A 24,097-nucleotide genomic window follows, 5' to 3' on the forward strand; every position below is an offset into this window, starting at 1 on the left:
AAATTTCAAATTAAGTAATGTTATAACATACTGAAACATGTATCAAGTTTTACAGTTTGTGTTTCACTTGAAAATTGCATTGCATCAAGCTCTCCTTAATTTTGATCTACAGCTTTTATTTCCATTAAAAAAATTATTATATAACTTTGAAAATTTTCGCTAATCAAGGTGCCAGCGTGGTCGAGTGGATAGCGCGCCGAGCTTCTGATCTAATAAGCCATGGTTCGAGTCCTACCATTGGTGACTTTTTTTCTTATTGATTTTGTTGAATTCTGCGCATAACCTTGGTTTTTATTTTACAAAATGTGGTTTTATTGTCACAGCATTTGCTACTTACAGTTTTGTTAATAAATGGCCTTAAAGGGAAAAATTGAAGTCTTTGGTCTTGAAAATGTTTGCGTAGGCCTTGGCCTTGAAACTCTTAATCTTGGCCTTGACCTTAAAACTCTTGGCCTTGGCCTTGTAACTTTTGGTCTTGGTCTTGGCTTTGACCTTGTAACGTGTGGCCTTGGCCTTGCTACCTTTGGCCTTGCTAACAACTCTGGATGATACCAATGCTAAATCGACTGTTTTTCAATTTTATCAATGATGAAAGCATAAATATATTGATAAACTGATTAATAATATGCAAAAAAAATTGAAATTATTATTAAAATTACATGAAATTGACTTATAATTTGAAACTTATAATTCCAGAAACAGATAAATTGACTTATAATGAAACATATAATTCCAGAAACAGATAAACTTTCTTTTTGCATGTACAAACATATGAACAAGTTTTTTTCAATACAAATTATAAATTGCTTAACAAAAAAAAATTGCAGCGGCTATTTGAAAAAAAACAAATGCCAAGAAAATAGCAGGAAAAAAGTACATTTCTTTCTATTTTATATACATCCATAATTAAATTTGCATATTGGTAGCTATAATTTAAAAAAAGTTTGTTAAAATCAAAATACTATAATATTAATCAAAACAAAATAATTTTTTAATATATTTCAATTTGCCTTTTTGTTAAGTTTGTTTATCGAAAAAAAAATTTTTTCAATTGCTCTAACAATCAATTTATTAAATACAGAAAAAATTTCTGTATTTAATTATTTCTATCTTTCTAATCAATTTTTTATCTTGTATAACTAATAAAAAAATTTGTGTGTGGGCAACACCAATTTGCAATGCTAACAATTGCTATTGATGACTTTATGATGAGCATGCATAATCGCACTCAATGACAACATATTTCAGTTTTACAGATTGTGTGATTTTGTCAATTTTCTGGATCAATGTCTCTACTATCATCACAAGTTATCGATAGTAGAGCATTGACAATCAAGCAGAGTATATATAAATAAATTACCAGGTGATCAACTCAAATTCATTTTTAAATTTAAACTTTTGGATATGAGTCCCACATTTTCCTTTGCCACTCAGTGAAGTTAAGCCAAGTTTAACACAAGTTGTCTTGAAGTTCTTCAAAACAACTTGTTCTTCACAAGTCTTCAAGACAACTTGTCAATGCCATTCAAATCATTTTCATTAATGTAATAGATGTGAGGTACAGATTTAGATTAGCATAAGCGCATGTGTTTGATAAATTTACAGTTTTTGATGTTGAGTTATATGAACCATACTTGGACTCAATTAAAAGACCAATTGTATTGTAAAGAAAACTTTCTTTTTAATAGAAAACAATAGACTCTCCATTAATTGGGTCTAAATATAGTTTATGCAACTAAACATGTTTTAACATGCTTGTCACATTCTTGCTCCTGATTCCATTCTTTACTTCTATAACTCTCTTATTTGCTTATTTGTCATAGTATGGAACACTGTTGTTATATTTCAGTTTGTTCTTCTACTACTGTCCTTTTTCTTTGAGACAAGATCCAAAAACAAATGTAAATGTAAGCTAACCTTGAGTTCCAATGTTGTTGCATCTTTTTCTCTTTTCTATAAATAACACCATGGTTGCTGTTCAAGCTATCATCATTTGTTCTATCAACCAAAACTTGATTTGTGTGACTCAGTTAAGTTGCACCCTTTTACTGTAACTTTTCATTTTATTATATTATTAATATAATAAAAAATATTGTTTTATAACATAATGTTTTTTTTTTTTTTAAAATACTGAACTGTTACTTAAAAAAATTGTATACATTGTTTATTTTACATATATAAGATGAACTTATAATTTGTAAAATAACAAATAGCGGATTTTCACACATAAAATAGAAACCAACTCTTTTTATTTTAGTTCAGCTTAAATAAATTTTAATATTGTATTAAGTTATATCCAAGTCACAACTATTATTATCAAAATTAAAATACATTGAAATATAGATAAATTGATAACTAATAGAAATATTACTTAGCAACAGTTTTATCATAGACAGTCAAGACTTGATTAAATTACCCAGAAGTAAGCAAACTCTGATATAAAACTATCTTGGGGATAAAGCAAATTCTTAAATCTTGGAAAATTTCTATCAAGTGTCACAATAAAAACAATTGATCTTTACAATAGTTGATGTCAGGAAGAATGGTTCTGACTAATTATGGGAAGTAGTGTTAATATATTTTTATATAGTTTATTTAAAATATAATAAATTATTTTTGCTGTTGTTATTTGTATATTACATTTTAAAATATGCACACAAAAATATATAGTATATTTTTACTTCTTCAAACTTTAAAGGAATTTAAAAAAAACAATAGTTTTTAGTAGAATAAATAGGTTAAACTTTATAAAAACTATTTTTTTTAAATTAAGGATTCCTCATTGAGCTAAAAAACTACCCAGAAATCACTAAAGATTACTGTTGAATTTCTAGGGATGCATTTAATTGAATTCTAGAAGATTTCAATTAAGTTCAATAGAATGTCAGCTATGTCTGTAATAATTTTAAAAAAATTTACAAAACAGTTCATGTTTCCATCCTGTGAACAGCTCATAAGTAATGTTGGATCAGTCGGATGAAAGCAGATTTTATTGACAAAGCGATAATGCTGCTGAAATATATGATCTATAAAAAACAAATAATTTTAATTAACATTAAATCATGAAAATTACTTATATATTAATATTATTTTAAAATATTTTTAAAATAAAATTTTCTATAGATTTCAGCAAGTGAAATTCATAAAAGTTGAATTTAAACAAGTATGTCACTCTTTTTAGTTAGTTGGGTTTTAAAATCTTAGACTTATTGCTAATTTAAATGAGTTTCCATTATGTTGCCTATGGATGCCTGTTTTTTTTAAACTTGTTTTGCTGATCAGAAAGAATTCTTGACCAAAATCAAAGAATTCTTGAGTTACTACCACTATGTTGATTACCACCCAAGTTACTAGGTTTATGACCTAGTAACCTGGATGATAATCATAAACAGTGATTTTGCTGAATACCAAATAATCGACTAGGTGCTTGACTGAAGCACCAAATATTCAGCTTTCAAATATTCAATGACAATTAGTTAATTTTGAAGGTTTTGACCAGTGTCATTGAAGTGAATATGTTAACTACCCAGCGGGTCCTTTCATTTGATTAGTGACTAGATTGCATCACAGCAAACATTATTTGTTGACTGTTACATCAAATTGTTTTAACTATAGTTATGTATAAAAGTATTATACCCTTCAAACTATTCAAAAAGATTAAAAAAAAAGAAGTTGCTATTGATAGATATAGCACAAAGAACTCTAAACTTATTAAAAATGATATCTTCGCTACAACTTGAACTTTAATGGTTTTATCTTATGGATTAAGTTTAATGGGAATGTTAATTATATGCTTATTTTTTTTATTGTACATTTCAAAGCTAATTTTAAGGTATTAGTTAAAATACAATCAGCAAAACACCAATAAAATTTAAAAGCTCTGAGAAAGATTAAGTCAGCGAAAGGTTATGCTTTCTCAATGAAAAGTTGTTTAATAATGATTCACCCATGCTACTAGGCACCGGTGAACCATCATCGGTGCCTAGTTGCACCGGTGATGATTTATCTCCACTTCGTAAGAAATATAATGTAAATGAAAACAATTAACCCATTCTCTGCAAAAAATATGCACATATTTGAAGATGTAGAAAATAAAATGAATCTTTTGACATGAAACTGTTTGCTTAAATTGGACAAGCCCTTACAAGTAAAAAAGATTATCTTAACAGAACTTGCTAAAACTTTCATATTATTTGCCGGTAGCAGTGTACATAGTGAATGGCTATTTTTGAAAATATGTATAATTAATGAGAAGTTCGCAACCATTTGCTATTCAAACGATTCATTACTAATTAAATGATGAAAAAATATTTATCATAACCTACCACTTTATATTTTAAGTATCAAATACGCCAATTATTTTCTTAAATAAAAAATTTAAAAAAATAGTTATTTGTAAACTGTTTTTATGTGTTTTTTTTTGTTACCATCTGGTATTCAGCAGAATAGTTTGCAATATTTAACTAAATACCAAACAATAAAAAGCAGACAAACAGGCCGAATACGAAATTATTACAGAATATTCATGACATCTTTAATAATTAGCTCCATGTTTTGTTATGATGCAATTTACAGGAGACACAAATATAGAAAATAGAAATGGGCCCATAACACTATTCTGTGGTACTCCTGTTGAAATTTCTCAACTATAAATGCATGTTTAGATAAGATATATATATCTATATCAGGCCTTCCTGTAAGAGGTGTGTGGTGGCACTCCTTGTTTGACCAAGCGTATAATACTTTGTTTTGACAACTTGGTCACGGCTCTTTGCATGTTTTGACAATTAGTGCTTTTAAAAAATGCATTAAAAAAAAAAGCAAATATAAATGCGATTTTTAATTTAATTGATTCCATAATTACAATTAAATTGCTACAAAATTTCTAGAGTACTTTATTGCAATGTAATAAAAAGAATCATTAAAAAAAATATTCAGATTAGAGTTTAAAGCAAAATGAGTACAGAAGTTATCAAAAAATCATTGCAAAAAGTTTTCTCGTGGAAATATAATTCTAATTTAAAAAATTATTTACATTAATAATACATAAATATATTTTACAAATAGACTTTTAAAAAATTTTAAACACATCTGTTTCATTCTTTTGCTTGCATCGAATACTGTTGCTGAAAAAAGCACCTTACATATAAGAAAACAAAATAATTACAATAATCTTGAAATAATTGCACCTGCAAACTATTTTTTAACTATCCCAGGGCGCAACAAGTTTTTTTTTTCTGTTGAAAGTTGACCTACATATTTTTATTTATTGACAAAGGTCTAATTTAAGAGATTTATGTCAAATAAAGGAATTTTATTTTCAAATAATTTTTATTCTAGTTAATAAGTTATTAAAAATATCAAAGATACTTGGTAAATTTAATCAAATTTTTTTTATTTTTTTTTATTTACACATTTGCAAAGTGCACGCAAATTAATGATAACTAATGTGCAATGACCTAATGATTGTAAACTGTTATTTAATGATACATAATAGTGAATTTTTCTAATTTTTACTTTTTAAAATTTATTTACTAATAAGTAAACTTGAAGAAACTAAAATAAAAGAAACTTAAAATAAAAGTTGTTTTGACATTTCTTTCTTAAAACCTTTAAAACGAATAATACCATATTAAGTATTTAATAATAAGTTAATAAAAATATTATACTATTGGTGTTTTTAAACACATTATAAAAAATGAAAACTGTAATAAACATAATAATTCTATATATTTTATTAGGTTATATATATTTCAACAAAACTTAAAAATTCTTTTCAAAAGTGTTTTTAATATGCAAACAAACATTACTTCCTTTAAAGAATATGAATTTTTTTTTAAAAAACCAAGCATGCAAAATTTTATTTAAAATGAATGTATTTGCTATAAATTTTCAATGTAATTTCTAATTACTTTAAAAGAAATGCTTAAATATTAAGATTGCTTTCTTCAATGAAAGAATAATGTTCAAGCATGGTTTCTTTTGAAGTAATTGCAAAGAATCATTGCTAAGCATTCATTTTAAGTAAAATTTGCATACTTTAGATTTACTAAAGTATGCAAATTTTACATGCAAAAACCATGCTAAAACAAAGTTACTTTCTTAAATAGATATATACTTGATTATTTTACATAACGCTATTGAAAAAAGTATCATGGCTTGACATGGTTTTTTTAAAAGTCTCTGAAATTAATTGTTTTTTATTTTAAATAGTATGTTTTTTTTAAACGTGTGTGTGTGTTTTTTTTAATGTAAATTCACTTCCCAAAGGTCATAAAGGCCACTACGGACAAGGAGGCTACTTGTGGTTATAACCCTCTCTCAACAGTATAAATCTGAAACATGAACCTTGAAAAACAAGACTGCTGCGCGGAGAAACAATTTGAGCGCGGTACTACCAGGGACATGGCGGGGATCAAACTCAAATATTCTCGCTTATGAAGCGAGCGCTCTACCACAACTCCACTACTGTAATAAATTTACTATTGATAAACTACCGCAATAAATTTATTTGGAAAAAAATTGCTGAAGTAATGCAATTGTTTTGAAAAATCTTAATCAAAAAAATCTTTCTTTAACAGACGTGCGCACGTCGATTTGTTGCACCCTGTATCCTATTAACTTTTTAATAAAATTTAGATTTTGAATTGCAAAATTTTATTAAATTTTATGGCACTTTTAAAAAGACTAATTTACTTACATTTTTAAACACTGTGCTGTGTTAAATATACCAATTTCTAAAAAAAATTAATAGAAAATCTGAAGGGGAGGGGGGGGGGCAGATGCCTTCATAGCCCTCCCCCTCACTATGGATCTGCCTTTGTATTAGTCTATTTATTCATGGAAGGGGTTGATAAAGATTGATAAAGCTGTGATAAACTTTTTTTTTTAACTTTCTTACAATTACGTTTACATTAAATGTTTAATTTTTTTTTTGGTTTTTCTTCTATTAAATTTGTTATTCTTTAAAAATTTTATTTTTTTAGTTTAATTTTATATTTTTTTAGATTTTATCCTCTCCTCAGTTCATGAATTGCTCATCTTAACCTACGTTTGCTCAGTTTTTTAGGCGCATTTTTTAAAAACATTAATTATCAAAACATGCAAAGAGCTGTGGCCAAGTTGTGAAAACAAAGTATTATATGTGTGGTCAAATAAGGCGTACAATCGCATGCCTCTTACATGAAGGACTGATATATATATATACAGTGCTCGAAGTGAGGCGAGATGCCATACCATCATCTTTTAATAAAGTATAAACCAACCTTCCACCTTAATATATATTTCAGTATATGACAATGATTAGATGGGATAGTATTTTTAATTTACCGAATACTATCTCATTACTTTTTTTTCTCCACTTTGAGCACTGTATATATATATATATATATATATATAATATATATATATATATATATATATATATATATATATATATATATATATATATATATATATATATATATATATATATATATATATATATATGTATATATGTATATATGTATATATGTATATATGTATATATGTATATATATATATTTATATATATATATATATATATATGTATATATACATATATATATATATATATATATATATATATATATATATATATATATATATATATATATATATATATATATATATATAAAGATAGATAGATGCGGTAGTGGTGTAGTGGTAGAGCGCTCCCTTCATAACCGAGAGCTTCCAAGTTCAATTCCCACCACGTCCCTGGTAGTACCGCACTCAACTTGTTTCTCCACAAGCAGCCTTGTTTGTCAAGTATCGTGTTTCGGAGTTATAGAGTTGAGAGAAGGTTATAATCACAATTAAGTAGTCTCCTCATCTGTAGTGGCCTTCTGGGCCTTGGGGAGGTGAATTGACAAAAAAAAAAAAAAAAAAAAGATAGGAAAACAATTTTATACATAACATAATAATCTTTTGTTTGCATTATCACAATTTAGTTTGTTTATTTTTTATTTTTACTTATTAAATGAACTATTTTTAATAAAAGTTATATAATTTTTATAAATTTTAGGTTTTATCAGTTGAATCTTCCACCAAAACAATTCAGTTGAATCTTCCACCAAAACTATGTTTTGTAGCCAAATGTTTAAATAATTAGTTAGAAGAAGCCAAACTTAATTTTAATATTTAAAAAAATTTTAATCATACAGAAAAAACAATGGCAAAATTAACAATCTTGTTAGTGTATTACAGGATGCCAATACCAAGCTATTAAAACCAGCTTTTGTAAGTTATGATATCAATAATAATTTGACTTCAGACTTTAAAGGGTTTTTTTAGAGTTAATGACCTATATATGATAAGAGCTGGGTGATAAGGAGACTTGGTCTGCAACTCTGTTGCATACAGGCTTTTTTATTTGGCAACAGAGTTGCAAAGGCGCTTTCACCTAGAAAATTTGGTAGTGAATTGAGGTTGCTATTAAAATAAACTCAAAGCACTACTCAGCTACCATTTAAATTTGAAAAATTTAAAATTACAAAAGCATTGAATATCACAAGTTTTAAAAATTAAAATTATGTTATCTAACAGAGATATACAGAATTAACTCAAAGTTGTTTTTTTTACTACTTTGAAAATTTTATAAATTAGGGATTGGGAAGGGGAGTTTATTTTGTAATAAATAATGAGTACATAAGCAGAGGAAGGAGGGGAAGAGGGGAGTTTACAATTTCACTGATAATGTTAAAGGTACCATACAAAAGGCTATTACTCAAATGTGAAGCATATGAGATACCCGGTGTTTTGTTCAAATGAATCGAGGGTTTTTTTGACCAGTTTTAATATATCCATAGAGTACTAACATTTTAGATTTTTATAATATTGTATAAATATTACTATTGAGTAAATATTTTTCAAAAAACAAGGTTTTGTACCCTACATCACCAAATTCACTGAAATATGGCACAAATGTGTAAAGATGTAAGTTAGGAAAGACTGTGAATTTTTTTCAACAATTTATTCTCCCTTGAAGAATTACAACAACTTAAAGCTTGTTAGATTTTGACTAAAAAATGAGGGGGGAAAAGTGCCAGAAATGTGTCCATTTACTATCACCCTTATAAGGTGCTTGTAGTAATTTTGCAAAGCCTAAATTTGGTACCAAAGTAGTTAAAACCTGTTTAATCTGAAAATTATAGATTTGTATCTCTCAAAACAAAAAAATATATTTTATTTTAAGTTCTAAAAAATACACTAACTAATGACAATAAAAAAGAGCATTGACAACTTTAGCTTTAAAAAAAATCTGACTGATAGAAAAAACTTTTGGTTTTAAATTTCTTAAAAATTAGACATATATCTACTTTACGAACCAATTTTGTTTTGACATTATGTTTTGCTGAAGAGTTATTGATGTTTTGGTTTTTCAATTTTTCTGAAGAAATTTAAAAAAAAATAAGTTAGCAAACTTCATTTTCATATTGAACTAAATACAATTATATTTGTTTTTTATCTAATTTTGAGTCAGTTAATTTAAAAAAAACAGTATGTGTGTCATGTGATTTAAATTTTTACAAAGTTGTCATAAAATATTGAACAATATTTTGTGAATTTATAAATATTTCTTGTTATTTTCATTACATAATAGTTATGTCATTTGCATTGCTATTTTCATTACATAATAGTTATGTCATTAAATTAAACAATATTAAATAATCTTTTTTTGTATTGATTGTTTTATGGTAATAAAATGGTGATTACCTCATCAATAAAATGGTGATTACCTCATCAATAAAATGGTGATTATCTCATCAATAAAATGGTGATTATCTCATCAATAAAATGGTGATTATCTCATCAATAAAATGGTGATTATCTCATCAATAAAATAGTGATTATCTCATCAATAAAATAAGTAATAAAATGATAAATGTATAATATCCAATAAAAATTACCTTGTTAAGATATATAACTAACTATAATTATATTTAGTTATAATCTACTTTCACCCTAATTTTTGGTAGATAATTAGTAGAGAATTAGTAAATAATTAGGCATTTAGAATATGTCTATTAAAACTAATAGCTAATTTTTCAAACAATATGTTCTTTATAAATAAAATTTTATTTTTATTTAACCATATTGTTTGTGTTCAAATGTACCTTGCTCATTAGGAATATTGTATTTAAGATTTTTTGTACTTAAGTGTTTAGATTATAAATCCTCATTATAGTTTTATATGAATAACAAAATCGTTTGTTTGTAAATGATTATTGAGCTTGTTATAAACAATCATATACCTAAGTAAGAAATCTGATTGAAGATATTGACAGGAATGATCATAAATTACTTGTAAAACAAACAAATTTGAAAGAAAAACAAATTACTAGTAAATGCACACACCATCTAATAAACAACCAGGGTTGATATTTGACCGGGGCCAGGTTTGATAAAATATACCCGGATATAAACATTATGATCAACATAATCATCATAGTCATCATTATTATCACGATGATGATCATCATCATCACCATCATGATCATTAATGATGATGATCATGATGGTGATCAATGATGATGATCATCATCGTCATTGATCACCATCATGATCATGATTATGATGATTATGATAATCATCATCATCATCATCATCATCATCATCATCATCATCATCATCATCATCATCATCGTCATCATCAGGCTTTAGCTTTGCTCTTTTATGCTGTTTTTCTAATATTTTTCTTTTTTCATTACATAATAGTTATGTCATTAAATTAAACAATATTAAGTAATGTTTTTTTGTGAGCATTTTCTTTCTTTAACTAAACCTCATTCATACAATATTTAAGGCACTCTCTTCAAATTTTCTTACTTCCACCACTGCGTTTTCTTCTGAAGCTTCTACCTCTACAGTCTGATACCTAAATCATTTTAATCTTCTCTAACAAATGTTGTCCAATAAGACGCTTTTTTCAATCTGTCTAGAACTATGCCTCCTTTTCTTGTCGTGTTAGAGTCACACCACACATTCATCTGATCATCTTCTATTTTGGCAAATACTACACCATATAAATACTGTAGTTTATATAAATATGAAAGGATATTGCTTGCTAACATCTAAATAAATAGCAAAAATATATGTTTATACCCATAATATGTATGCATAAAGCGCATCTTAAAAGTTTTTATTCCTACTGGAATAAAAGCTTGGAAGCTTCTATTCCTTCTCTTCAATATTAAATCAACTCTCATTCTACTCTGCATTTTTTACCACCTTGAACAGTTGCTTTATTAAACAGTAATCATTTTTTTGATCTTTTTTACAAGAGCATCTCTCTTATAAACAATTGTCCTTTTATTATTCCAAGAAGCCAATGTAAAAAGGTCCTGTCTGATATTAAGCTCTGTTATTCTAAGTTTACTAAATCTTGTTTCTTATCTCAGATGTTAGGATCTAGAGACTTTTAGTAAGTCTTCAACAGTGTCAGTAACTAAAGTAAGTCTAACATTTAATCTCTAATTCATGGGTCTGACTTTTTACTTCTCCCCAGAAAAAGGCAGAAATTTTTGCAAAAAAAATCTCACTCTAATTCAACTCTTGAATCTAATGGCCATACTCTTCCTGACAGTTTAACAGATTACCCCATTGTTAAACATTAAAATCACTATGGCTTCTAATGATAAAGTTAGTTTTCAATTGAACACTTCTACAGTTTGTACTCCAGACAAGACTTCCATCATAGTCTTAAAAAAGTGTTCTCCAGAATTCTCTTCAATTTTTGCTAAACTTTTAAAAAGTGCTAAATAAAATGTTACAATTTTCAAAACTCTAGAAAACATTTTGACCTCTCTAACTATCCTATGATTACTCTTCACTCTGTTATTAGTTTCTTCATGTGAAGTTTTTGAGATTAATAAATTATTTCTTTCTAACTGTAGAATTAAAGTTATTCTTGAAGGCCTACACTCCACTTTATTTCAAGTAACTTTAAGGGTACCAAAAGGTTCTTTGCTTTTTAATGTTTCTTTTATCTACGATAACAATCTTCATGAAAATTTTACATCTAAAGTACCTCTATTAGCTAAGGACTCAACTTTATACTATTGTCTTGACAAAAAATCTTCACTTTTTGATTGCTTAGAACAAGTGCCGGTTTTTAGTCTGATCTCCCTTCTGTAACAACCTAAAGTTTGCAGTGGCTTGTGGATTTAAATTTTTTAACGCAACAAAACTCATTTATTTAGTGCAAAAAAATATTTCAATATTGTTGGCATTCCTATATCGACGAATAACAACCCTCTTACTCTCAGACAAAGCCTAAAAGCATATTGTAAATGTAGTTAGACCTGCTTTATCTGCCAAGCTTGAACCACTCTCCCGTTGTTGTAAGGTTGAATTTCTTTCTTTTTTCTACAAATACTACCATGATCAATGTTCAAACGAGCTATCATCACTATTACGATAAACCAAAACTCATCCTTAATTGGCTTCTAATTCAACAAGTTGCATCCTTTTACTGTATCTGTCCCTTCATGCTATAAAAACTTTTATTAATTCAGTTTTTGTCTTTGCACATCAAAAAAGCCTTTTAACGCTTCTCCATCTTCATATTTTCATTTTTAATACATCCTGCAACTTTTAAAGTCTTCAGTTAACCATTTTCTAGTATTTTAACCTGTCCTCTATTTTAAAGTAACTCATAACTTAATAGTGGTTGCTTGCAATGTTGTTGAAAATAAATTAGAGTTTAAAAATATATAAATATATGCCAGTATGTAATAAATAGTAAATGTAAATCTAAAATTATAATACAAAAAGTATTATAAATTTTTTTCCCTGCTAAATCTTATAATTTTGCCGGGGCCGGGTTTGCAAAAAGTCTCATTTTTAGCCAGGGCCCGACCACTTACTAACACCATCATGATATGTTAATATTGAGATATGAGAGTAATCAGAAAAGATGCTGTCACTTGCTGACTCACAAAAAAGTGACTCACAAAAAAGTGTGTAGAGGTAAAAGTTCATATATTTACATTTTAATGGGTAATACCATTCTTAATAAGTTGTTTATAAGTTTTTTGTAATAGGATTAATTTATTGATTTATAATAATAGTATAATTAATGTTATAGTATTTAAGTAATATAGTTACATTTTCTTTTCAGCATCTCTGTGTGACTGTGTTAGAAGTAGAAACCGTAGGTTAAAGTCTTATACCTAGAAAAAAGTTGTGTCCAACCTGTCTTAGTAAAGTTATGAAACATTTATCAAAAAGTATAGGTGAAAATAAAAATTATGAAGATTTTGATATTGTTAGTGTAACATCTATTCAAAATAAAAAGAGTGTGTAAATACACACTTTACAGCTGCTAGAATATCTCCTATTGCATAAGTCAGGTAAAATCAAAGAGAGTAAACCAAAATTGACAGCATGAAAAATCTCTATAAAAAGAAGTCACCTCCCTAAATATATCACAAGAAAGTTTGAAAGAACAGTCAAGTTTCGATAATGAGTATATGGAAAAAGCAAACTTGTTTATAGCTTGTTTAGCCATATAATACCTGGTAAAAAGGACTATGTAAGCATAAAGAAATATGTTCATATGAAAAAACGTTTGCTCTTATGTAATTTAAAGGAACTGTTTTTTGCCTTTAAAAACCATGAACCCAGAAATAAAAATAGGGTTTTCGAGGTTTAGCACATTGCGACCAAAATGGTGTATTAAAGATTGTATAATGACTATTAAAGATTGTATAATGCTGAAATGTGAAAGATGCCCAGCAACTATGAATGCATTGGTTGAAAAACTTTATGATTTAATTGGAGAGCTTGAAAATGACAATGAAGTAGAATTTGATCAGTGGACAACAACAGATAGTTCAAACACATAACAACAGATAGTTCAAACACATAATAACAGATAGTTCAAACTTAACGCGTAACAACAGATAGGTCAAACTTAACACATAACAACAGATAGATCAAACTTAACACATAACAACAGATAGGTCAAACTTAACACATAATTAAGAGCCAGTGTCTGAATATGTTAAACTAGTATGTAAAAAAACTGACAAAACTTGCACCACACTCGTATTTAGCTAAGAGTCAAGCATCATACCTGAGATCAAGAAAGGAAGTTATGAATGAGGTAACAGCATTATTTCTGGTGATTTTTCAGAAAACTATAAATTTGTAGTTCAGTACAAAGCTTTGATTGGACAAATTTACAATGCACACTTCATCTTGTGATCTTTTATTTCAAAAAAGAAGGTTATATCAAGGACAAATCTTATTGTATTGTTTCAGATGATATGATGCATGATGTGAACATGGTGTATAAAATTATTGATGTTGTCAGCAATGATATTAAAACAAATCTACCTTAAACAAAAAAATCTTGAATACTTTTCAGATGGGTGTGCAGGTCAATATACATAGATCATCCAGACCATATCTTAAAAATCCGGAAAATTGTTTGAGTAAAATATCCACATTATATTTTCCTCTTAACTTTGCTTTTAGCTAAGTTGTTTCTAATTTTTTTTTTTTTTTAACTTTTTTAAGTTTTGTATGAGTGATAAGTAAAAAAGCTTAAAAAAAGAAATATATTACAAAAATATATATACCTAAACTTGTATGTATGGAAAACATTTTGAATATCCGGAATAACTAAAAGTTGAGAAAGATATCCGGAATTCCGGAAATATCCGGATAAAGATAATCCCTGAATATAAGAATTGCAAAAATATTTTGAATCTTTGTTTCCATCCTGAAGATTTTGGTCTTTCTGATAAGGGGAACTTTTTTTGCAACTAGTCACGGTAAGCAACCTTGTGATGAGATAGGTGGTACAGTCAAACATTGAGCAACACTAGCAAGTTTGCAAAAAGATATGGGTAATCATATTTCATCTCCACAAAAAGATATGGGTAATCATATTTCATCTCCACAAAAAGATATGGGTAATCATATTTCATCTCCACAAGCAATGAACAAATATTGAAATGAAAACATTTCATTGATATATCATCAGAAGATTTAACTTTGGTGAGAAACACACTTAAGGAACGATTGGATACTGCAAATACCATACCTGGAACAGGTAGTTACAATTTGTACCAACAGTTTGTACCACTTGGCCATCGAAAGGTAAAAAAATTGAATATACCTTTTATTATCTTTAAAAAACATAATTTTTATTGATAAACTCAAATAGATTTTTTATTTGTGTGGAATCATCTTCAAAAATATTTTTGTTTTATTTTAGACTTTTCTTTTAATGCCTTTAACAAAAAAACATTCAACAAAATAAGTAAAACAAAATAAATGCATATGTTGTTATTTTGTCTAGATAGGTGCAAAGCTATGCAGGTTGATGAAGATTTTGAATTCATTCATGACTTTGGAAACATCCATGAAACAACTGTAAACTTAGTACCAGATGATTATGCCTGTGTTTCCTATGAGCAAAAGTGGTGGATAGGAGTCATTGAAGTCATTAATCCAGAAGAAAAAGATGTGCTTGTCAAATTTATGTTTCTAAGTGTTTCAGCACAGTTATTTAAATGGTCACAAGTGGATAGCCAATGCTGGAATCCAGATGTCCACATCATTTGCAAAGTTGAAGTACAACTACAAAAACAGGACTTTGCTACTATTTAGCCAAAGACGACTTTAAAAAAATTGTTTTCCTTAAGAAAGAGATGCTTATATTAAAAATAATTTCAAGTTTGCTGAGTCTGATATGTCTTATCCAATCTTTTTTTTATTCTTTTATTTTTTGTAAAATTTATAAATAATGTGAATGAAAAGTATATATAAAATCACTTAAATTGAGTATTTATTTTTCAAAAGGTTTTGTGTCATATTTATACACATGTATCATGGCTTGATCGGATGGATCAGTGCCGGTCTTTTGGAGAGGATAGATTATTACCACAACATGGTGCTAAAAGTATGTAAATAAACATGCGAAAATAAAGTTTTATAGTATGTACTGATTATCTTGTTTAATCTTGAGATTAAACAAGATAATATATTTATAAAAAATGGCAGAAAGTGGTAAAGTTGGTGTTTGTCCTCCAATTTTAGATTTAGTCGTAGATATGCTGCATTTTGCTCTTGGATTGAGAAATGGCATGATTATGTTTTGTTGTCAGATTTAGAGAAAAAACCACTTGCATATCAAGCTGCTATTTCAAGGTATACATTTTCATCAGAAACTTGAAACATTTATGAACCATTAAGTCTACCTGAAGATGAAAAAAAAGACCCTTCTATTATATTGAAAAAAATGGAAGTTTTTGCCAAGAGTATTATTAATAAAACTTTGGAAAGACAAATAATTTAAACGTTTTCAAGAAGATGGTGAACGTTTTGATGATTTCTTGACAGAAAAAAAATTATTAAGTAGAAACTGCAATTTTTGTAAAACAGCCGATTGTCTTAACAGTTTATTAAGAGATAAAATTGTTTCTGGGATACGATGTGACAAAGTATGAGAAAATTTTTTTCTGAAAAGACATTAGCACTGCATAAAGCAGTACAAATTTGTTGTTTTTCCAAAAAAGCACAATATGGTGTATCTGAATTACAAAATAATAAAAGTGAAAATGTTGACCCGATAAGACAACAATTATATAACAGAAAAAATTTAATTCACAGACAAAGAACACTGGCAACGAAAGAGACTTTAGTTTAAATTCATTTGCGTGTAAATTTTGATTAAAAAAGCATCCTTTTAGTCGAGATTCATGTCCAGCATGGGGTAAAAAAATGTAGAGACTGTAATAAAATGAATCATTTCTCAAATAGCTCAGTTTGTTTAACAAGAAAATCAAATATTTCAGAGAGAGAGGCTGATCAGCAAAACAAAATAAAAATTTTTTTAAACTTGCAGCAGAATACAAGAGCACTGTACTTAGGAAGTGTGAAATCTGATTTTGTGCAATTGGATCAGATTAGTTCTGTGCCAGAAGGACCTTGGGAAATACAATTAAAAGTAAAAAATGGTATAATAAAATTCAAAATTGACGCTGATGCCGAAGTTACTGTTGAAAGACCTAACCATTTAAAAACGTTTAGAATTAAAATTATTCAATTATATAGTAGTAACAGACAGTTATTAGGTCCTGATCATAAACCACTAAATTGCTTAGGATATTTCCAAAAATCCTTTACAATCAATGGTCAGAACAGTGAGTTAATTACCACATATGTTTGTGATAATGTGAAAACTGCTTTATTAGGTAAACCTGCCTTACAAAAGTTTTATGTAGCCAGAATAGACATTCCTGAAAAACTTATGCGCGGTATGATTAAAATAACAAAAAATAACGTGGTAGAATAGTTTCCTTCAGTATTTAATGGCTTAGGAACAACTAAAGGTGATCCTGTACATAATGAAGTACGTGAAAATGTGACACCATATCATATTGGAGCACCACGGCAAGTAGCGTTCCCACTTCTAGAACCATTAAAGTTAGAACTTGAACATATGAAAGAGATGGGTGTTATCAAAGTAGTCGATCAACCTACTGACTAGTGTCATCCAATTGTAGTTGTGGAAAAACCTAATGGACAACTTCGTATTTGTATCAATTTGATACAACTAAATAAAGATGCAAAACGCAAATTCTATGAATTAAAAAGTGTAGATGATACATTGGGCCTATTAGGAAATGGGTGTAAATATATGGCTAAATTAGACACTAACTCAAGATATTGACAACTAACCATGGATTTGGAAAATCAGGTAAAGTGTACGTTCATAACACCTCCTTTTTCCCCAACAAAAAGTCCATTTGGATTAACATCACTTCCAGAAATCTTTAGTAGAAAAATGGATTATGTGATTGACGGTCTTAAAGGAGTTGTAAAAAGTATGGACGATCTTTTAGTTTTTGGAAATGCAGAAAATGAGTACAATGAAAATCTAGTTGCATTGCTAAGTAAATTTGCAGAACACGGAACTCTAAATTTAGAAAAGTGTGTATTTAATCAAAGTGAAGTTGAATTTTTAGGACATAAAATTTCAGCAGAGGGTGTGAAATCTTTGAGCAAAATAATTAAAGCAATACAAAATTTCCTGAGACCAACAAATATTACAGGATTGCATAGTTTCCTGGGTATGGCTCAACTTTCCTTGGTTGATGATATCCTTGTGATAAAGTTGGTTGGCTCAACAGCTATCAAAATTTAATCCATTACTCGCTAAACTAACTTAACATTTGCGAGATCTTTTAAGTTTAAAATCAGTATGGGTATGGACAGCAAATCATACTAAAGCATTCAATGAGATAAAAAAAAAGTTTGACAAATTCAACAATTTTAGCACACTATGATGTGACAAAACCAATAAAATTGAGAACAGATGAAAGTTTATTAAACGGACTTAGTGTAATTGTTTATCAGAATCACGATTGGGTATGCAAACCAAATGATTGTGCATCTAGATTTTTGACAACAACATAGAAAAATTATTATCCAATCAAAATAGAAATGCTCTATAGGGTTGCACCCAGATGTCGAAGTATTTGTATGGGTTACCAAATTTTATTTTAGAAACAGATCACAAACCTTTAATTCCTATATTAAATTATCATTCGCTTACTGAGATGTTGCCAAGAATTCAACAATTAAGAATGAAATTGTTAAGATTTCATTTACTGCAGGGAGAATCAATTAATAGAAATTAGGCAGAAAACTGAGGAGGATGAACTTTTACAACAACTGGAAGATAGTATAGTTTCTGGATGGCCGAATTCTAAAAAATGCTGTCCAACAAATTTTCAGCCTTATTGGAATTTTAAAGATGAAATAGTTAAAATTGATGGACTCTTGATGTATAAAAACTGAATAGTAATCCCAGTTAGTATGCGAAAAGAAATACTTTTGAAATTGCACAAACGTCACTTAGGAATGAAAAAGTGCAAACATTGTGCACGTCAGGCAATTTTTTCTGTCCAGGTTTAAACAACCAAATTGAACAGTTAATTAAAAAGTGCAAAGCATGCATGAGGCATCTTCCATCAAAACCAAAAGAACCCTTTTTAGCTTATAATGTTCCAACGCGACCGTAGCAAAAGGTTGCAATGAATTTGTTTCCGTGGGCTAATAATAGTTAATTATTGTTGATTATTATAGCTTGTGGCTGGAAGTTTTTCTGCTTTCAAATACTAATTCGGTAAATGTAATACTAGAATGCAAAGAATCATTTTCTAGAAATGGTATCCCGGAGGGATACCATTTCTAGAAAGTGATTCAGATAATGGTACATAATATTTCTAGAAATTGGTTTCAGATAATGGTACACAATATATTTCAAAATTGTTTCATCAGTTTTCTCAACAATGGCAATTTAAGCACATAACAAGTAGTCCGTACTAACCAAGGTCAAATAGTTTAGCTCAAGCCACTATTAAATCAGTTAAACTTATGATAAAAAGTGCAATATGTCAAACAAAGAAATTTTCAAAGGTACTATAACATTGTGCAATACTCTAATAAAATGTGGATTATCTCCAGAAGAACTACTACATGGACGACAACTAAAAGATAATCTACATAGATTTTAAAATCAAAATAAGAAACCATATAAAAGATCTAGAGACATCGTTAAAGAAAGAATTCAATCAAAAAACAACCATGATAAAAATATTCGTACTTTAGTATCATACTTTTTCAAGCAGGGTCAATATGTAGCAATTCAAGATGAAATAAAAATTGTGTAGCCCTTAGATCATATAAAGTCAAATCAAACCACAAGGGACATGTTCTCTGTCAAAACCAAATTTATCTTAGAAGATTGTATACTATATTTGCTCTACACAGGACTTAAGATAATGCGGCGATGATGGCGCAAAAAAGAATAATAGCAGAAGCAAGAAAAATCCCAGATGAGATTAACAAAAAACAAATAATACAAGTATTAAGTTGTGGACAAAACATAAAGCGTAAAAAGCTACTCCATTATGAGGATTTATAAACTAGCTTGACTTCTTATTAACAATTGTATTTGTTTTGTTTTATGTAGTATGTGTGTCATATTTTTATACATGAATCACGGCTTGATGGGATAGATCGGTGACAGTCTTTTGGAGATGATAGATTATTAACACAATAGGTTTTTTTATACATTATATTTTGTTGAAAAAAATTAATAAAAATAATAAAGTTATTAAACTGTTAATTTCGAATTTGATTAACTTGTAAAAAGATGAGATTTCCTGATTTTTAAAATATCACAAAATTTTGTGTTCATATCAAACCTTAATAACTCCTCAAGTAAACGTAAGGCCAAAAAAAATGGTTCGTAAAGTTTACATACATTTTACCTTTAAAAAAATTAAAATAAATTTTTTTTTTCCATCAGTCAGATTATAGCTATAATTGTCAATGCCCTTTTTTATTGCCATTATTAAGTACATTTTATGAATCCTAAAATAAACTATTTTAGGATTCATAAAATGTACTTAATAATGAAAATAAAAACATTGCCTTGCTTCGATACAAAACTAAAGTTTTCGGATTTAGCAGGTTTTAAACTCTTTTGGTACCAAGTTACAGCATTGTGGCATTACTAAAAGCACCATATAAGGGTAATAATAAACGGAAATATTTTTGGCACTTTACCACCCCCATCTCCATTTTTCAGTCAAAATCAAGTCGCTATAAATCCTAAACAGATTAGAATTTTATAAAAAAAATTTACAGTCTTTCTTAAGTAATGTCTCAAAATATTTGTGCCAAATTTCAGAAAATTTGGTGATGCAGGGTGCATTTGCATTTGCATTTTTTTGTGTCTTTTGAAAATTTTTTACCCTATTTGAAATTGTTTAAACTACAGACTTTTTCCTGAGTTATTAAACTAATCTAAGATGTATGCCATTTGATTTAAAAAGTTTGAAGAAGCGGCATGTGTGCTTTATATAAAAAGTCTGCAACTAGCTTGATGTATAAACTATATTGTGCACATATATGCATTAATCTAGACTTATTTATCATCGCATTGAAGTAATTTATAAGGTAATTTTAAAAATAAATCTAAAGTTAAACAACACCTTTTAAATATGCAATGGCAGAACTACTGCAATTTCTTTATAGTGATAAATTATAACAATAAACCATGCAATGTATTCAATGTTCTTCTACATTTGAAATTTCTTTATGCAAAACAATGCTCATGCTTGTTACTTATTACTTTCATTTTTCAAAATACTTTTGTTCTTAACGATAGGGTTTTGTTTAGTTGTAATCTTATAAAACAAATTCATAAAGCCCAAATCTTACCTGCATCAGGAGTTTAGTGTAAACGGGAGAATGTGTAGAAGTAATTTATTTCAAAAACTTTGCAAATTTAAAAGTGTTGTTGTCAATTGAAATTTTGTATTTTAACAAGGTTATTTTATTCCTCTGATTGTTGCAACAATTAAAAACAATGGTTCAAACTAGTTTTGTTTAGTCAGAGAAAAAACAGAGTGAGGAGGAGGATCCTGTGCTAGTCAATTTGATGCCTTTCTTGTTGGAAAAAATTCTTGAAAACTGCAATGATAAAGATTATTTTAAAGAACCATCATTAAGCTGCTTGCACAATAAACTTGTAAGGATACCCAGAAAGTGCTGGAATTGGAATCCCAGGTCATTGTTTTTAAAGCCAGCTTTAAGATCCAGAGGATATAAAATGCCTAAAATATGAGGACTGTGATGGCAAATGACATCAAGGCAACCATGAAGAGGAAATTGGCAACACTAGGGATCACCAGTTTAAACTCATTTTTCCGCAAAGGAAAATGAAGATAGGAAAACAATTTTATACATAACATGTATAAAATTGTTTTCCTTATAGTAACAGTAATCTTTTGTTTGCTTTATCACAATTTTTTTTTTTTTTTTACTCATTTAATGAACTATTTTTAATAAAAGTTTTATAATTTATAGAAATTCAATCAATCAATCAATTCATATATTCTGAAATAGTTGCTACATTCACGAAAGTTTACAAATAGTACATGTACTAATCTTAAGTAAAAACCTTGTAAGTAAAAGTTAGTAAATATATTGTTAATGCTAATAGTAATATTAATCGCCCACAGCTGTAACAAAACGAACATTAAAAGATAGATTTTATTAGTAGCCAAAAAGTTATTTGTTAACATAATTTATGTTGATAAACGTAATTTATGTTGATAAATTAAACTTAAAAACTTATGCCATAAAAACTTTATGTGATATTGAATGAATAAGAAACAAGAAATTTTAGTTCCGTGAAAAGAATTAAACAAAAACTTTCTTAATAAAAATTTTTTTTTCTTAACACAAAAATTTTTATTTCTTAATACAAAATATAAAGTTTTTTGGTTACTTTCACACATTTTAATCTATGATGTAGACTTCATGTTTTACCCTTTTTACATAATGAATTATTTTGAAAACAATAAGAAAATTATTGTTACTTTAAGAAATATTCCTTCAAACTTAATTTTAAATTTTTTTATTTTTAAAATCATATTTAATATTAATTTAAAAAAAAAATTATTTAATTATCTGTCTTTTTTAATCAAAAAAAAATTTCAAAATTGTGGTTAAGATGTTTTTTACATAAACTAATTACAACTTAACATTATTTAAATAAATGCTGCATAAACAATATCGAAAATCAATTTAAATATTCCAATAAAGTTTTTGTTTAACATCAATTTCTAAACGCATAGATGTAATCTTCATTTTGTACTTGAAACGCATAAAGTGCAACACTTAATAACAAGGGCTGAAATAGATGTAGTCTCTATTCACATGTTACATAATAATTCATTGTTGTTTCATATTTTAAGAACTCACTTGTATAACTGTCTAAAGACAACACTATCAGACATCCCTAACAACTAGTAGTATTCCTCCTAACTGGCTTTAAAAAAGGTATGCTAACCAAACATTAAAATGATGTTTAAATAATAGATATAAAAAGGACAAAATGTATTTATCACTTATCTGAATAAAATTTTTGTTTCCTTTTAAGTTCGAACATCTCTTCAAAGTAAAGGAACTGTTGATAGCAACTTATGTGCATCCTATTACAAGCTGCCAGTTGTCAGCTACCTTTATCGTGAATATAACACAGTGGAAAATACAATAGACGGAGTAAAAAGATGCAAATAATAAACATCAAAAGCCTAATTACACTGAAAGTTTTTGTTCTTATCAGTGTTATATTTTCTAATTTTTTAATTTTTTTATTAGTTTTAAGATTTTGTTTTTTGTTGATAACAAGTAGAAAATAATAAACAGGGATGGGGGCAGGGGTTCTTATTAGGCTTGGTGTGGATGGGAAAATTTTCTGAAAATTAATAAATGCCCCCTCTTGTGTTTTAAGCACCAAAGAGTATATATAAACTTAATAAAGTGTAAAAAAAATTAAAAAATTGCCATCAAAAACTCAAGGTGGAAGAGAGGAAATCTATATTTTTTTTAAACATTCAAATTTAATAAAGTAAAAGAAGAGCAGTTGCAATTCAACTTGTTTCTCCGCGCAGCGGCCTTGTTTGTCAAGGCTCGTTTTTCAGAGTTATAGAGTTGAGAGGGTAATACCACAAATAAGTTCCCAAAAAAACAGAAGGTAGCAGTAGTGGTATATGTCAAATATTTGGTAGCGATGTCCAGCTCTGAATATAAGACAGTATTCAAAAGGTTTTGTTTTATAAAATCTGATAAAAAAAAAGAAAAAAAGAAATGGCATTTTTTTTAATCTAAAAATAATGGTCAAATAACTGTCAAAAACAAATAAAAGACAAATAAACAACCTTTTTATAAAAATAAAAGGTGATTGAATAACCTTGTTAAAAAAACTAAAGATTATTGTACAACCAATATATCAGAAATATAAAACATACAAACATTAGAAATAAAAGATAATTAGCCTATTTAAATCTACTATTTCTATTCTGATATTTAAAAATATATTAAAAAAATTAAAATATATTAAAAAATACACACAACTTTGATAAAAATTTGATCCAAATACCTTGTTTTTGTTCTTTATTTAAGTCCCATAGAATGACAACACCATTTCCAGCAGCTGATGCTATGATGTTATCTATATTTTTTTATAAAAATCAAAATG

The 24,097-nt window shown here is 27.9% G+C and overlaps 1 protein-coding gene across 1 annotated transcript in view; it reads right to left on the reverse strand.

Moving 5' to 3' along the window:
• The window catches only part of LOC100210968 (GATOR2 complex protein WDR24), an 86,994-nt gene that overhangs the window by 59,600 nt on the left and 3,297 nt on the right, over positions 1-24,097 (reverse strand). Inside the window, exons 5-6 of the mRNA XM_065810866.1 lie at positions 23,999-24,070; positions 2,920-3,026 (exon numbers count right to left, since the gene is read on the reverse strand). Of these exons, the coding sequence (XP_065666938.1) occupies positions 2,920-3,026; positions 23,999-24,070 (179 nt within the window). The remainder of the gene's footprint in view (positions 1-2,919; positions 3,027-23,998; positions 24,071-24,097) is intronic.

The sequence above is a fragment of the Hydra vulgaris genome, chromosome 11 (assembly GCF_038396675.1).
Source record: "Hydra vulgaris chromosome 11, alternate assembly HydraT2T_AEP".
Classification (NCBI taxonomy): Eukaryota; Metazoa; Cnidaria; class Hydrozoa; order Anthoathecata; family Hydridae; genus Hydra; species Hydra vulgaris.